The sequence below is a fragment of the Trichoderma evansii genome (assembly GCF_050947405.1).
Source record: "Trichoderma evansii strain SZMC 28006 chromosome Unknown GGI43scaffold_11, whole genome shotgun sequence".
Taxonomy (NCBI): Eukaryota; Fungi; Ascomycota; class Sordariomycetes; order Hypocreales; family Hypocreaceae; genus Trichoderma; species Trichoderma evansii.
In genome coordinates, this window is record NW_028145195.1 from 319,722 (window position 1) to 335,769 (window position 16,048).

The 16,048-nt window shown below is 46.4% G+C and overlaps 5 protein-coding genes across 5 annotated transcripts; 2 read left to right on the forward strand and 3 right to left on the reverse strand.

Moving 5' to 3' along the window:
* Positions 1–1,032: 1,032 nt before the first annotated feature.
* Positions 1,033–3,996, reverse strand: GGI43DRAFT_406048 (uncharacterized protein). The gene has a single exon (XM_083206112.1). The coding sequence runs from the start codon at positions 3,881–3,883 to the stop codon at positions 1,460–1,462; it is 2,424 nt and encodes an 807-aa protein (XP_083060108.1). The 5' UTR covers positions 3,884–3,996; the 3' UTR covers positions 1,033–1,459.
* A 2,218-nt stretch (positions 3,997–6,214) lies between these two features.
* Positions 6,215–6,657, forward strand: GGI43DRAFT_406049 (uncharacterized protein). The gene has a single exon (XM_083206113.1). The coding sequence runs from the start codon at positions 6,254–6,256 to the stop codon at positions 6,482–6,484; it is 231 nt and encodes a 76-aa protein (XP_083060109.1). The 5' UTR covers positions 6,215–6,253; the 3' UTR covers positions 6,485–6,657.
* Positions 6,658–12,078, reverse strand: GGI43DRAFT_406050 (uncharacterized protein). Its single transcript, XM_083206114.1, has 8 exons — positions 11,801–12,078; positions 11,351–11,740; positions 11,070–11,283; positions 10,742–11,011; positions 10,446–10,655; positions 8,614–10,348; positions 7,741–8,552; positions 6,658–7,678 (listed from the first exon to the last, which is right to left on the reverse strand). Exons 2-8 carry the CDS (start codon positions 11,630–11,632, stop codon positions 6,918–6,920), a joined length of 4,284 nt encoding a protein of 1,427 aa, XP_083060110.1. The 5' UTR covers positions 11,633–11,740; positions 11,801–12,078; the 3' UTR covers positions 6,658–6,917.
* A 1,169-nt stretch (positions 12,079–13,247) lies between these two features.
* Positions 13,248–14,216, forward strand: GGI43DRAFT_384187 (aminotransferase class IV; the record flags this gene model as incomplete). Its single annotated transcript, XM_083203482.1, has 1 exon — positions 13,248–14,216. The coding sequence occupies one exon, from the start codon at positions 13,248–13,250 to the stop codon at positions 14,214–14,216; it is 969 nt and encodes a 322-aa protein (XP_083060111.1).
* Positions 14,217–14,666: 450 nt separating this feature from the next.
* GGI43DRAFT_55136 (uncharacterized protein) lies at positions 14,667–15,675 on the reverse strand. The gene has a single exon (XM_083209996.1). The coding sequence runs from the start codon at positions 15,624–15,626 to the stop codon at positions 15,117–15,119; it is 510 nt and encodes a 169-aa protein (XP_083060112.1). The 5' UTR covers positions 15,627–15,675; the 3' UTR covers positions 14,667–15,116.
* Between the last annotated feature and the right edge of the window lie 373 nt (positions 15,676–16,048).

A 16,048-nucleotide genomic window follows, 5' to 3' on the forward strand; every position in this document is an offset into this window, starting at 1 on the left:
CTCGCAGGTACCGCGAGACTTGGCGCCCGTAGCCATCTTGGCGGCCGCAGCCAAGTAATCGGTACTTGTCCCCGGCCTAGCCTGACGCCATATCGCAGCAAGCGGCGGATAAATTCTGGGGCGCTCGGCGGAACTTGGCCCGAAGCAGGCAAAGGCGTGCAAAGAGGGAGGGCCAATTGGCCAATCCGGGGGAGCCTTTGCGGCCTCTGCATTCCTCGAGTCAAAACGAGGCAAGTTTTGGGCGCATTGAGATGGAGCTGGCCGGGATCATTGACGCAGGACCACGCCAATCAGGCCGCAACGGCAATCGCTTGCCATGATGGGCTTTTTTTATTTTGCTCGTCATTTTGATAAGGGGAATAGTAATCACGTAAAGGCGAGTCAATAACATGTAAAAGAGGGTGAATAAAGAAAGGTGTAACATTCTCGGTGTTACATAATCCCGAGGTGCAAGCTCGATCTGATATCGATATGAGCTACAGGTGCATTACTGCTGAAGCGAGCGCTAAAAACTGGGCTCCAGTGACATCCCATTACTGCACCTAAGGCAGGCTAAAAAGAGCTATTGAACTTACATTGCAATGTATCTACGGGGTTGATTCAAGCAATCGCTTGTATAAAATGGATAAAATTTTAAATAATGAAATGAAATAAAATAAAATATAGTGAGTCTCTAATTAACACAGACAGTCATCAATTTGTCATTAGACGTTTATACAGCCGAGATTAGTTTGCCTCACCATCACCACATCAGTCTCATATCCTGCAACCTCCAACTCCACAGAGACATCCTCTCCAAAAGCACCAATAACCGCCTCTTTGCTGAAATTTCCGTTGATATAAACCCCATAGCATCCTACAGGCAGCTGGCTTGATGCCCACAGATTTTCCATGCCAGGTTCGAAACGAAGCAAACATGGCACCCTTCTTCTCGTCCCAGCTGCCAGACATTATTTCGTAATCGTAAAGGAGTTGTACCAGAGAATTATTTGAGAAATAGTAGAGATGCCTCCTTGAATAAGTACCCTGCAATTCACAAACAAAAAGCAGCGCAATAATTTATTTAGTTAAACATCTCTAATAGTACACCATTTCTATACATTATCCGCTTATGACTTTTTTTATTATACAATGCTGGCTTAAATCAGGATAGCACTCGTGTTGGCCATCATGCATCCTATACTCCAATCTCTATATCCTAGATTATCCCCCATACAAACGCCCTGTACCAATTTAGCCCAGCCATCTTGACCGATAATCTTCTATATACAATATTTAATAGATGCACATGAAATTCCTAGTATTGCAATCTGCAAATTGCGACTACTTCGCCCTGCTTAGGAGTACGTACCGCGAGACCTCCCATCGCTCAGGTAATACGATGTATCGCTCTTCTCTTCTCCTCCAGTGAAACTCTACATCAACCATCAATCAATCTCGTCCCATGCAAAAAATAATATCAACAATTGCTCACCGAGTCATCTCCAATTTCAGACTCTGATTCAGAAAATCGACGTTCATGACTTGGCGCTGCTGAGCGCAAAATGGTATGAACAGCATCGACCTTGTCCTTCTCAAAGACCAGCATCGCAGAATCTGGTCGCCCTCGTTTCCTCTTTTTCGGCATGGAATAGCTTCCGCCCACGCCAGGAAGATCAGTGAATCTCGTCGATGACTCCCCAAAGTTGACAATCATCATCTCATCCCGTGACGCGTCGTACAGGAAATTGCTCGGCTCAAAACACCCGTTGTAGAGGATGCCCTGGTCGTGCAGTGCTCGCAAGATGGCCTCTACCTTGCTCGCAACCTGATCTCTGCTGATTTGTCTCAGGCAGTTTTGAAAAGGCCGCCCCGCCCAGCTCAAAAGCAACAGCTCATTGAATTGCCGTCTAAATCCCCGCCGTGGCTTGCTCAAGTCCAATAGCCCAAGGCATACAGGCACATGACGGCCCTGATACATTTGCATCTCGTCATAGACAAGTTTCTCGCTCCACAGATGAGCAATACCTTTTCCTTCCTTGGCGACAAAAGTATATCCATACGCCGCCTGCCGCATCTTGAAGAGTGACCTGTGGGCCATCGAGGTCCCCAGTTGTATAAAGTTGGCGTCGGTATTTTCTTCTCTAACCAGCTGTTTACGGAGGTCGCTCAAGAACTCGTCGGGATCAGGGTGCCCAAAGCCATGCTGCTCGTAATTGGGACAGTTTTCGTCCATCTGTGTCCTATGCATCAAACCAAGGAGGCATTTGTGAGAGCAAAATGGCTGATCTTGCAAGGTGGGCTTCTTGGCACTGCTCTCGCTGAAATCTCCGTCGGCTACATCCTGACCAGAAACATTGTCAATCCAGTGCTTTATCTCTTCGCCTCTCTTACGGTCACTGCGGCCACGCATCTGCTCTGCTAGCAATGGAGACCGATCGAACCCACGCCACGGCTGCTCCTGGATGGAAGATGCTTTGGGTCTTGGGGCATTCATCTTGCGTACTTTATCAAGAAGATCGTCGTATCCCATAGTCCAGGCGTCCAGATTCTTGACCGAGTCGTACCACAATTCGGGAAGTGGCTTTTCGCGAAGAGCGTGGAGCACGAGAGCAAAAAGCGATGCTGCCGCCGTTCGATGAAGCCTCAGAGGATCATCTCGTTGTACATCGCGCCCTGGCACACATGCAGTGCAGTATATGTTTGAAGGATCGTTCCTTGAGATGCAGCAAAAGATGAAGGCTTCTCCCGTTGAAACGCATCCATATCGAATGTCCTTGCTGACCATGTAAGAATAGAGCTGAGTGATGGTGGCGGCCACGAGAGTTTTTGAGGCGAATTTAAAGTCCCCACCCTCTTTATCAATCACGTCCTGTACCAGCTCAATCTCAGATGCCAAACCGCAGTCGATTTCCTCCAGCTGCAGTCTGTGCGGCAACTGGTGCATGATTGCAAAGACGGGAGTAGTTTCGCCATCGAGCTGTCGGTATATGCACGATCGATTGGCCCAGATGCCTTGCCTTTTTGCCTTGCGATGTGAGTTACGCATGGATAGTTGCAGCTCACCCGCGCCCTTATGCCACGAGGATTGGAGCATGGGCTCATACACCTGGCCAAGATCTTTATCGGCCTCCATGGACACCCTTATATCGTCGCTCAGCCCAAGGCCGTTCCAGAGAATGTCATCTTCCATCAGTCTATCCAGCATCTCCATAATCGTATTTTCAATGGTGTAGTGCCCAAAATGTTGAAGCGAAGCTTCGCTATTTACCGGCGTCAAAGAACGTCGAACGTTTTCCAGCCGCTGGGGAGGCGAAAACATGGCCTGGTCGGTAAAGTAGCAACCCGGCAAGAGGCGATGCCATATGCTCTGCTGCAACGACTGAAAGCTGAGATCCCATGGAATGATTCGTCGGGGAAAAGTCCAGCTAAGAGATTCTTTTTGCGTGATCAACGACCGACAGGAGCCTTTTTTGAATTGCAGGTGCAGCGTATGACAGGCTGTGAGATAGCTTGTGAGATTCTGCGGCTGTGTTTCTACGGAAAATGGCGCTTGCTGTGCTCGTTGCTCGATGTGGCGCTGGATCTTCTGGTATGCGCGGTCAAATAAATCTTCATATTCGTCATCTATCTTTTGGCACTGGCGCTGGAAGAGCTCGTCGCGCTCGCGCTTCAGCTTCTGAAACAGGCGCTCGTACACCTCGTCGCATTTTCGCTCAATCCTCTTTCGATCCTGGTCTCTCTTTTCGCACTCGCTGCGCACGAATTCCTGGAATCGGCGCTCGTCGTCTTCGCGGTCGAACCTCCTGCGTTGGCGTGGGAAGCCCTCGCGATGGTGGCGTATTCCCTGCAGCAGATCCAGATCCTCCACCTCAATCTTTACTTCCACGAATGGATCCGTCATCTTTGTAGGGGTGCTGGCATTCTTGGGGAGAGAAGAAGAAGAATAGCAGAGAAGAAGAGAAGCTCGAGAGGAAGCATCATGCAGCAGGGGAAAGCTTCCCCATATCTCGTATTATACCATCTGGCAATAGTACTTTGATAATACTACAGGCCTCGAATTGGTGTGGGGCCTGAGCGGTGGCGGTGACGGTGACAGCTTCCGCGATATTACGCTAGGCGACAAGTGGGCAGGCTTGGGAGCGGATAATTTGACAGCCGCCGCGATCCCTGCTCGTGTTTGTGGTGTTTATTGGCTTGTTGGCGTGCGATGAGGGTGCCGGGGATGCGGTTGGCTGGAGGTTTTATTGGTGGCTTGCCTGGCTGCTTAAATTATGGGCTGTCGTCTGCCACACCCTTTGATTGCCGCTCGTAACAGCTGGATGGCTGTGTGTGGGTTGAGACAGCAATTCGGCCTGTCTAATTATTGCAAGCGAAAAAGGAGGAAATTGGTGGCGATGGCAGCGACTCCCACATACCAGAGTGCCTGGTTATCCCAGTCTTTGACATGAAGTCTGCTATTTTGTTGACCAGTCGGGAACGCACCTCTGAACTGGCTTACACCCAGCTTGTCGTAACGCTATCAAGACCGCAGGGCGAGAAGCCGCCACGGAAACGTTTGGCCTAGCCATCCCGGCCTTGTTCTCTCAACAACGAGGCCGCTGCAGCAGCTAAGAACCATTTTTGCATAGAGAGCGTGTTATTTTTCCCATCTAACAAAGAGATTCTCATTCTCTTTATATCCTACCAAGCCGAGCCTGGCTCAGCTTACATAACTACATAACTATCAATCCTGGCTTCTTCCTTACCCGGAAGATACACTGCAAAGCCTCGTCAAATTATAAATGAAGACTTGATAATTTTTACATTTTATAACTGCTTATAAATAAATGAAAATAAATTCAACTTTCTATATATATTTGAGCTAGCTTAATTACAAAACTTGCGTAGTGGGCTTTTAGTGTGCAGTCACTGATACTATTCTGATATCGTCTAGCACTTTTACCACAGAAGTGAAAACCACAGAGTCCATTTCGCCGTTTGTCATCAACTACACCATACGTCTCAAGCAGCATTAAGAAATGTATGTTACAAGCCAAACGTCATTTGTGTTTATCAACTTTATCTAGCATCAGACACGACTTGTATGAAGAGGAGTTGGCGGCGAAAATACATTCAGCCGGAGCCGACTTGTCGAGCTCTCCCATGGTGTCTATCTTCATCCACAATTTCTCGGGAACTGCTTCAGTGAGTAGCCAGGCGTCGCGAACGATACTACCAAGGTCGGAAAAGGCGCGGCAGTGGCCAAAAGTACGATCTTCTGGTTTATATTAGCGGGCAGTCAGAGTAGTATCGGGCAACAAGCATCATGTAGCTATATATTAGAGTGGTGTCTGAATCTACAAAGTAAGCTTATTGCTACAGTAGCCTGATGTATGGCTTTAGGAAAGGATATTATTTACCTACTATACTCGGCTTAGTCTCTCCACTGGCTCAGATACAATTATGTCACAACACCTACTGGCTCGGATACAATTATGTCATAACGCCTAGCAGATATTATTGTACACAGGCCCTGGTTTACAGTGGCCTAAAGTAATTCAACACCTAAACCTCAGATCCAGAATTGGTTATCAAAGTGAGACACAGAGTTTGGTGATGTTTGTATACATTTAATATGGGAAGTGTTATCACAGCCTTGTTCTCTCAAAAACAAAGCCGCTGCCGTAACCAGGGGCTATTTTTCATCCACTCCATCTATTAAAAGGAAAGCCCTTCTTTTCGTATCCTAAAGCGTCTGGCTAGGCTCATCTTAACTTAGTACTGACCCTAACTTCCTTCCTATCCCGGAAAGTAAGCTGCAAAGCATCGTCAAAGTACAACATGCGAGTTTCCAATGCTTCTCGTATAGACTCCGCTCCAATCGGATGGATGACCAAATCTAACACTTGTAATACCTAATATTAAAAATTTAAGTATATTAAAGCTAAAATGTATAAAATGGTAGTCAAACTCTCTCTTTAACTTGGAAAACAATAAAAAACCATCTACGACTCCTAATCTTTATTTAACTTATCCCTACCAACTTTAGCCCTTGAGCAATTAAACAAACAAATTCTGTCCTAGCTATTCGGCAAAAACCTTTACCTTTACAATGATTTTTGGACGAGACTTTCTTTCTGCTATCCTGGCCTTGGCCTTGTCTGCAACGCATGCTGAGGCTACTATTGCTATCGGTACTGCCGGGGGCTTAAACGGTACGTTGTCAACTATCCTTTATTTACAAACAATTCTACCATATTAAAAAACTAACGTTTTCTACCATCTATTAGTCATGTGGGTTGATGGTACCAACCCCTGCGAATGGTCAAAACTCAGCAATGTAGGCGAGAATCCGTGCAACATCCTCTCCAACCCGCTCAGGGGCAATGGGTACAGGTATTCGCTGCAGGGCTGCGGTGGTGGGCTGTGGCTGGACAACTCGGATGGCTCCTTCAATAGCTACTGTCGTGATGCGTCGGCTAAACTTGCCTGCAATGTGCACCGAGAATGGGTTTGCTCCTAGATGTCTTGTACATAGTTTAATAAGGCCTTTTAATAGGCCTCGTGATAGATTATAGCAGAGAAGAAACTATTATAGAAATAGAAACACAATCATATAGTCATTCAAACTTTATCAGCAACTTGAATCGCAAGGTGTGATAAATACTCGTTTTAGAAGAGGCTATAAACGCTTCAAAGGTCTACTAAGGAACTGACTTACATGAGCTATAGTTTTGTTGCTCACCCCTGGAGTATTCGTAACGTAATAATATCGTTAAATTCGACGCTATCTGGGGTGATTGTATTCTAAATGTCGAACGAGTCTTGATAGGTATTTTATTATTGGTGCCAAGTTGATTCTCTCGGCTGGTATCACTTCTACCCCCCTCCTCATCTAAAACGCCAAACTCAAACTCTCAATGTGATATAAACCAATATTTTGTGAGTCGTATATCTCATAATCCCCTTCCTCCAAAAGCCTGTTGGGCCAGCCTCAACCTCTGCTGCCCCCCAGGCACACCATTCCTCTGTCCTTGTGCGCTGTGACATCTTCTAAAAGACCGTTGATCACGGTACAAAATGGCGGGCGAAAATTGTGTTTCATCAGGCTGGACATCGCTCCACGGCTGCGCTCCCTTGTTCAAGATGATCTTGACGTGATCATCTGTCGTTTGCGGCAGCTTTACGTCGACGACTGCGTGTTCGAAGCCGTTCATTGCGGGTAGTCGCGCAAGAAGTAGTTGATCTTGTTGGCCTGATAAATTTGCCGACATTGGTCCACTTGTCCTTGGTAGCCTTAGCTCAATTTTTTCGTTGTCTAGAGTAACACGCGTGTTGACGCGTAGAGTTTTTTCGTCTAGGGCGACTGATCCTGTACTGAGCATTGTATAATTCGAAGATAGAGATACAAGTGGGAATTGGCCTGAAGAAGAGCTGAGAGTATCGCCGTTCTCGTGTCGCTTTCCAACAACCCATGGTGATGTGGTGGACTGGGAAACAGCACTATGAGGCCTTATTAGGAGATTTTGCGTATCTCTAACAATGTGTTCACTCGTATCGGGCAATCTTGTATTGGGCTTATTTGCTCTTTTCTGTATCGGAATAACGGCCAAGCCATCGTGGTCCATTTCGCAGATGGCATATTGCCCACCGTCGGAAAACCGAATCTTCTTAATCGGAGAGCATGGCTTGACGTGTTGGTGGCTCATAGTATTTCCTATTCATTTACTGGTTAGCCTCCATCTCAACTGATAAACGAACTTCTCAGGGAGCAAATACTTTCGAAATCCCATATGCAAATCTTGTTGTAATGGTTAAACACATCGCCGCCTTCTTGCCCCGTACCGTCATAAAATCCAATGACAAGATCGGTCTGGTATGGGTGAAAAGCCATGGCAAAGTCTTTACGATCATCCCACAACGCTCGTGCACAGGTCGTGTCGCTTGGATCAGGGACTCGCAGCCACATCTTACGTATTGCCACAAGCGAAAGTTCAAGTTGACCAGCTTCGTCTTCAGGAGCTATTTTAATAGAAAATACGGCAATTGAGTTAGGCTGCCCACAGATTTGATCTGTAAAACAAATGTACCGGTTATCAGGACTCAGACATGTCCAGTATGTGTATATGTTGTGACATGATTTTCTGTAGCCTCTCGTAACCATCAGAGAGCTATCCTTGAATCCGCTATCCTTATATTGTTCGTATATGCGTTTTGAAATGTCCCATTGTTCGAGCACATGTCCATCTAACGGAATCGTGGCAGAAGTAACTTGGGGGTTCGTATTCTCGTTATCAATCGATACATTGTGCACGGTTCGTAATATGGTAAAGGAGTATCCGTCTTGGCTAATAGAAATGGGAAACTGAATCACCAGCTTCCCACACTGTAGCCACAGCGATTGCTCCAGCTGAAAGAAGACTTCATCTGCTGGGAGCGATTCGCGAATTGTGAGCCTGTGGCTGCTGTTGTCGACTTGGTAGACCTCGTAGGTGGCGGTCCATCCACCGCATTCGGCACAGAGTCTCGTCACTATATCAGCTATTCGCTGATTTGGAGTATTTACAGAATGATAAACACTCTCAAATGCCCTATATTAATGTCAGTGACGAATAGTAGCATGCGCGCTCAGACTACGGTAAAATAACTTACGCAGACGGCCAGATGCCAAGCTTGCTGACAAAGTTTCCGTCTGGTGTGGTTTGAGAAATCTCTTTTAACGGATGTTTACTCATCTTAACACTATTCGTTTGTGTTTCTGGTCGCAGTTCCCTAAATGCCATGGCGGTTGTCGATGGCAGAAACCGGCTAGGATTAAACACCGTAACCTCTTCCCAGATGCACCCCGGATTCTGTAGTAGCTTTGACTCCCAAGATAGACGCAAGCTGTCCAAGTAGCTGCAAAACTCTTCAATATCGCTACTCATTACCTGCACATCTACCGGAGCGACCATGAAAGCTGCCTTGTTTATGCGCAGATGCATGGCCCAGGTGCGTAGCAGCGCAACCAAAGGGGGTGACTGATGGGTGTAGCATGCCTCTATCCATGTCATCAAGACTAGCTTTTGGGCGAGGAAAGATGAAATTCCAACGAGCAAGGCATTGTATTCCGAAGAGGCAAAACCTGTTTCCTGCTGAGGATGACCATATGCGTGTATATTGTAGATGTGCGTAATCCAAAAGCACGATGCGTATGCACAAAAGGGAAAAGTATGTTGGGTGTCAACTATACTCGCATCTCTTCCAACCTCTCCTGACAGAGGCTGGGCTGGCAGATGGTAAGTCAGATATTGTACACATGCAAGTGCCAATTCCATGTGAGCCTCTGATGGAGACGGTATGAATTGCAGTCTACTTGCTTGGGCCATAAAAGCCTGATCACCAGCTCTCTGACCAATTAAATATTCTCGAAGCGACAAGTGAATTAGGCGCGGATAGCCGTATTCGAAGTCGACCAATCCTGCGCACGACAAGACCAATGTGTCCTCAAAATTTTGATACCGATTGTACGTGTCTCGCTTCCGGCTGGTTCCTGCAACAAGGGCCTCGTGAAGCTCTTCTGAGTTTAGTGGTTGGCAGCCGTAGAGAATCCAAGTGATAACTCGCCGAGCAAGTGTCCTTGATGATTGATTACTTTTATCGACTAGTCCAATAATCTGCCCGTACATTTCGTCCAATCCCTCTGGCAGGTTGGTATCTTCTAGTGCTTCTAACCTTTCGTTGATGGTGAGAGCATGGCTAGAGAGGTACGAAATCATGAGCTTTGCCCACAAAAACATTCCTGCGGCTCTTCGAAGAAGCCTCTCAGAAACATCGTTGAGATTTATGTCATCGGGTAGTAGACCATCGTCGAGAAGTTCTGAAAGCCTCTTTGACAGATATACGCGAATATCATCTATTGTCATTCCTTTAACTGATATCCTGCGCTCGGGAGGAACAAGCCGGAGCAGAGATGGCACGTTTGGTCTGCTGAAAAAGGCCAGACGCACCGATGGAATGGCCGATATCTTTAGCATCGCAGAGATGAGAGCACCATGATCGACGCACTCGTCAACGCCGTCCAGGATGATGAACACACGCTTAAGCGAGCTGCAGCAGAAATTTAACAGGTCTAGGAGTTCCTCTTCTGTCGCTGTCTGCTGCCCGCGCGAAGCACAATCTTTGAGATACGAATATTTGTGTAGAATGGAATCAGTCTGTTGATGTTGCTGGAGAATCTGGGCCAGTATCGCTCGGTAGGCTTGTAAAGGCGTGTTCATGTCTCGTTTTGCTGATTCGAAGAAAAAATAGCACGTAGTCAGATTCTTTGCAGACGCATCCCATCTCGGAAGAATGATATTGTTGACAACTGAGCCGGCCAAGACTGTCTTTCCATAACCAGGATTGCCTTTTATTACCGCAAATGTCAGTGCTGTCCATTTGTGCATAAGGAATAGTTGAATGTCGAAATATAGGAAAGGAAAAGAGTGTTCTGGCGTACGCACCATGGAGCCAGAATGTATTTTCACCAAATAGCCTTTGACGTATATTAATTTGCTGGCCGTCATCTTCGTAAGCTGCCTTCCAATGCTGAAATATGTTATTACTCAAGAGCCAAGTAGTTGTACCATCCTCTTGAAGCTTTCGAGCTCGAATTAGAGCCGTGTCAAAATCGCTAGGGTTAACCCACGCGCGTATTTGGTCAACAGCATAGTCTATCAGGGAAAGAATTCTTGTTAGCTAGCCTCAAGGAAAAAGGTACGCTAATAGAAGAGTTGTCATTCATAGGCCAAGGTTATACCTCTGAAAGGGGCTTTGCCAGGATGAGCGTCCTTTCCCCTGCCTCTCGCATTGTAGAGGTTGGTGGAGTCTCTGAGGGCCCGCTCTTCCATCTGGATATCGAGTTTATGAAGTCGCTTTTGCATATCGTCCAATTTTTCGAAATCTGCTAATCGAATCGCGTGGCCGAGAATAGCACGGTGGTGCTGCATCTTGGAAAGCGTCTCAGAGAAGAGTGTCTCGAATGGTGTCCAAAACATTTTGGCGAAAAGCGCCGGCTTGGATTTGGGCCCTAAGAAATGTTAATAGATGGAAGCAAAAGTCGTTTAGAGATATTCTCTCCAACATACGGCCATCATCCTTGAAGAAAATGCGGATCACGGCAAACAAATATTCTAGCAAGTCCACATAGAGATTTACGAGGGTGTCTTTCAACTGTTCATCTCCAACGGTTCCTGAATATTGGACCAACTCTGAAAATCGATCAAAAATGGGAAATTCGGCTGAAATTTCATAGAGTGACGAGATGAATTTGTCTGTAAAGGTTGTGTAGTTGGTGAGTAGCTGTTAAACAAGACGCTCATTAGACATCCTGTGATGGATCATTTTACGAAATTGGTAGGTCTATTACCTGAAAAGTCAGATGAATGCCTCCCCACAGCGTAGATGAGTGCAGTTTATCAACCTGCACGATGGCATCAATGACTTTAAAGTAGGACTGCAGTCGCTTGACGACACGAGTAGATGCGCTGACACCCTCCAGCTTATTCTTGAGGCGCGGCAGGGCCTGAATGCGCTGTAGAAGCTCGTCTCCAGAGTCGCAGGCCTCGAAATGGGCGCTGTACAGGGGTGGGATCGACGACAAGGACGCTAAAAATTGGTCTTTTGCCTGGTCAAAGAGTTGTTGGGCCATGGCAGCGATCGATAGCCGCCTGACATCGGATTCGAGCTGGATACAAGCTGAAGAGAAAGGTGAAGAATCTCATGATGAGTAAGATGAAGAGATGGAGGCCTGATATGTCTGCTGTTGTTATTCACTAGGACGATCTCGAAAGCATCTAGAGCTGGACTAGATGCGTACAAGGCAATTCAGCTGGTGGCTGTGCAATCCTTCTCTTCTTGGCTGTTTGTGATTTAAGCGCCTGGACGCGCAGATCGAATCAAGTCGCATGATGGCTTCTTAGCTGCTGCGGCTGCGACTGGTGGCGCAGCAAGGCACGTCGCTGAAACAGATGCAGCAGCCATTACTGACGACATTCGAAGTGCGAGGGTATTTGTCGAGCGTCGAGCTGAACTTGCTGTGATGGGAGGTGAATTGCGTGTGTTTTGGAAGAAGAGAAAAGTATCCATTGCTTAAACGAGAGTTGGAAATAGCAAGTCAGCAGCTGTAAGCGCTGCCTATAATGCTTAGGTGCAATGCCTCTAAATTTTCAGCGCTATTGCTGTATCTGCGTCAAGTTACAGAGCATAGGCTTCTGAGCTTACAGGCTTCTAGTATTTGAAACATCAGCCTTGATTCCTACAGAAAACTGACTCTAATGGTATTTATCATGGACTTGAACTCATATCTCGCGCTTCTACTGAAGTTGGCTCGGCTTTTGCCTACAAACTGAATCCATAATGATGCTGGTACTGTATGGCCAACCGCCAACTACAGTATGAGTTGCCATCTTTGGACCAAGTGTCTAGGTACAAATGGCTCAACAACATAGGCCTACCCGTACAATAATTTCTGGTTATGGTATCGCTGTATTCACCTCATGTCCTCCTCGTTTTGCCTTCCTGATTTCTGAAGAACATGGCCGCTTGTTTAGCGCGCCTTGGTCTTGTTTAGGGCGTAGCTTCTAACGCCTCTAGAACATGACAGATACCAACGTATTTGAGCTTTGCAAACCATGTCTTTGTCACACCCGTAAGACCAGTAGAGCTGTATTCAATAACTTGTTGCAAAGCTGATTGAGTGTAGGCTGTTGCACAATCATCGTATAAAGCTCCATGCAAGTCAGTCTATTCGCCGTCAACGATAGAGAATCATGAATTTTCTCTGCAGCGAGTGGCAAGATTCTAAATAAACCGAGACTCCACATCTCTCAACCAAGATCAAGATTCACCAACAACAGGATCTGATACCACGGCGGGAATTTCCATCAAATATTCCACAAGGCTTCTCCGCAAAGTGGCGTAACCAGCGCCTCTCCATTGGTGGCTTTTCCCATCAGCCGCTGCATTCCGAGTAACGGCATCTCCACGCGGGTCGAATTTCCTCATCAGGCATCGCTAGAGTCACCTTGTTTCGGCAAAACCACTCCAACAACCCACGATCGGCCGCGCTATGATGCAAAGCTATAGAGATACGATCTTGGGATGACGGTAGATAAATAGATGACTCCTCCGCATCTGACCCCCATGCACTCTTATGCGTGAATCCTATACCCAGCAGACTACAACTCATCTTTAAAAGAGAAGAGACAAAGAGACAAGCAACTGACCTCGATTTAAATTTGTCTTTTCAATTCATACCAGCAACCATGGCTTCTATGGACTCCATTTTCGCTGCTTACAGAGAGCGGCGAGCTGCTCTCGAAGCAAGCAACAATCCCTATGCTGACGGCGTGGCCTGGATCGCAGGAGAGCTTTCACCACTAGCTGAGGCCCGTATTCCAATCGTCGATCAAGGATTTCTACACGGCGACATGTGCTACGACGTTCCCTCTGTATGGGATGGCAAATTCTTCCGCCTAGACGAACACATCAACCGCTTCGACGAAAGCTGCAAGAAAATTCGATTAAAATTACCACTACCAAAGGAAGAGCTCAAGAGCATGTTGTTTGACATGGTCGCAAAGAGTGGCATGCGAGATGCCTATGTCGAGCTAATTGTCACACGTGGATTCAAGGGCGTCCGCGGGTCCAAACCAGAAGAAATCGTCAACAACTTGTACATCATAATCCTGCCATATGTATGGATCATGAGCCCAGAAATGCAGTATGGAGGAGGCAGCGCAATTGTCGCACGCACAGTTCGACGAACGCCGCCCGGCGCTATGGACCCAACAATCAAGAACTTGCAATGGGGAGACATGGTGCGCGGAATGTACGAAGCCAGTGATCGAGGAGCCGACTATCCATTTCTCACTGATGGCGATTCCAATCTAACAGAAGGATCTGGTTATAATATCGTCTTTGTCAAAAACGGTGCCCTTTATACGCCTGATCGTGGTGTTTTACACGGCATCACTCGCAAGACTGTGATGGAAGTTGCGCGTGCCAATGGAATCGACGTTCATGTTGAGGTGGTGCCTGTTGAGACGGCGTACACATGCGATGAGATTTTCATGTGCACGACGGCTGGTGGCGTGTTGCCAATTACTGTTCTTGATGGCCAGCCTGTCAAAGATGGCAAGGTTGGGCCGATAACGAAGACTATTTGGGATGCTTACTGGGCGATTCATTCTGATCCCCTTTATATCACGGAAGTTAATTATTCGCCAAACTGAGTACCTAGTTAATGGTATTATTTTGCCCTGTATTTTTATTAGACATAATGATATACGTCAAGGTTGAACAGATTTACTTTGCTTGTTGAATTGACTCTTACTCTTCACGCTTTCCTTGTAAATCGCTTCTTCAAGGTGATCGTTCACAGCGTCACAGGCTTACCTTTTCTCTATTCAATCTATTCTAGGCATTTATTTGACATCAGGTTTGAAGACCCGCTGTTAGCACCTATTGAGAAAGACCCCATCCCGCTAGTATGGACAATAGCGCAGCCAAGAAACAGTACAAGATAAATATGCGTAGCCACTTACTAGCTATTCACACCTGATATTCGTCACAAAATCTTTTGATTAGTATGCTCCTTCACGGGCTTCATTATTACCCTGATAGTCTGTGCCACACGAAAGGCTCGTTCGTCCATCTTATCAACCTATCGCTTCGAATACGTATCCCAGCATTCCATTTATTAGATGAATTCTTTCGAAGACTTTGGACCATTTAAGAATACGTAACACTGTACCTCTTTAACAACAAGACCGCCAAGACTGTGGGCGATGAAAATGAGCGGTCGACTTTGCTTCTAAAACATGGTAAGCTCCATATTCTTTTCCTTTTTTACTGATCTAGGCCCCCACAGTATCTTTTCCTCGAGCGATTTTAACGGACTCGAGCAAAATCTTGCCTAAATCCAGGATAGATGCCTCAGATTGGCTATTATATATCTTGGTATCATAGCCGTATGTAAGGATGCGTGCATTTGCGACTGACTGTGGAAGAAAGTCGCGTAGCCACATCATCTCAGGCTTGTTTTTCGATTTCCACGACCCAAAGGCATGGCCTGCGAGCCCTGTAACTGCAATAATGCTAACCAAAGAGATGGATTCCGTTAGCATATATGTTTAAGACTTGGACGAATGCAGTCGCCGACGTAAAAAGACGCGCTCTACACGATTGCCATCAGACAATGGCGTCATGCCCAAAAAGTCTTGGTCGACTTTTAAATGGCTGGCCTTATTCCCAAGCTTCTGTTTCAGAACCATCTCAAGCTCGCTGATGGCTGGAGCATGTTCAAAGGTGGCGGTTACAACCGCATCTTTTGTAGAAGAATTTGAGACTGTATCAGGCGAGTATGAGTACCTAAGCAGCTTAGGCTTGCCGCCAATTCCTTGTGCCTCGATTGGTAGATTTGATAAGATATTTTCCAAATCGTCTTTGTTGTTTTCACAGCGGGGGATATTAGAAATTCTCAGAGTCAAGTATTTCTGTGGTACGAACTGTTTCCGACTGCTCTTCTTTGCGCGACTTGAGTGAATTGGAACGAAAATGAAGTTGTACGATAAGTTTAAAGCTATAGCAACGAGCAAAGTGATGGCTGTGTTGGACCATATGGCCCTTGGAGTTTCCATCATGGTGCTAAACGAGCTTGCATGTCAAATCCAAGATTGTTGAAGATGCCCATTGATAGCTGTAGCAGGCAAAGGTGGGATGAAAAGGTAGCCACCGCCTGTAAGGCAGAACATGCCAAGGCTGCAAGGCGCAAGGCATACTACAGCCTAGCCATGCAGGCAGCATTCAACAGCCTTGTGACATGTCGAAAGGTAATATTTGTCTTTTATCAAAGGAGAGCGATTCTTGTCCTTGATGGCTATATCTTGAAGTGAGTTTTGTTTTGTCCATTTCTACACAGATGCACAGTCATTGGCAGTGGGGTGTCCAAAGCGTGTAATGAACGCAGACAAAGAACACTACTGTGCTTTACGGTTGATAAGCGCAGAGTTCTCCTAATTAATACTGTGTCAATGATCTCAAAATAGCGACAGCTAATACTTTC

Bases quoted from the DNA above. Each gene is read 5' to 3' on its own strand.
- GGI43DRAFT_406048 (XM_083206112.1), bottom strand. From the start codon at position 3,883: ATGACGGATCCATTCGTGGAAGTAAAGATTGAGGTGGAGGATCTGGAT.
- GGI43DRAFT_406049 (XM_083206113.1), top strand. From the start codon at position 6,254: ATGTGGGTTGATGGTACCAACCCCTGCGAATGGTCAAAACTCAGCAAT.
- GGI43DRAFT_406050 (XM_083206114.1), bottom strand. From the start codon at position 11,632: ATGGCCCAACAACTCTTTGACCAGGCAAAAGACCAATTTTTAGCGTCC. The intron at 11,012-11,069 runs GTATGTTGGAGA...AACATTTCTTAG, and splicing joins TTTCTTCAAGGATGATGGCC to GGCCCAAATCCAAGCCGGCG. The intron at 7,679-7,740 runs GTATTTGCTCCC...GTAAATGAATAG, and splicing joins TTGCATATGGGATTTCGAAA to GAAATACTATGAGCCACCAA.
- GGI43DRAFT_55136 (XM_083209996.1), bottom strand. From the start codon at position 15,626: ATGATGGAAACTCCAAGGGCCATATGGTCCAACACAGCCATCACTTTG.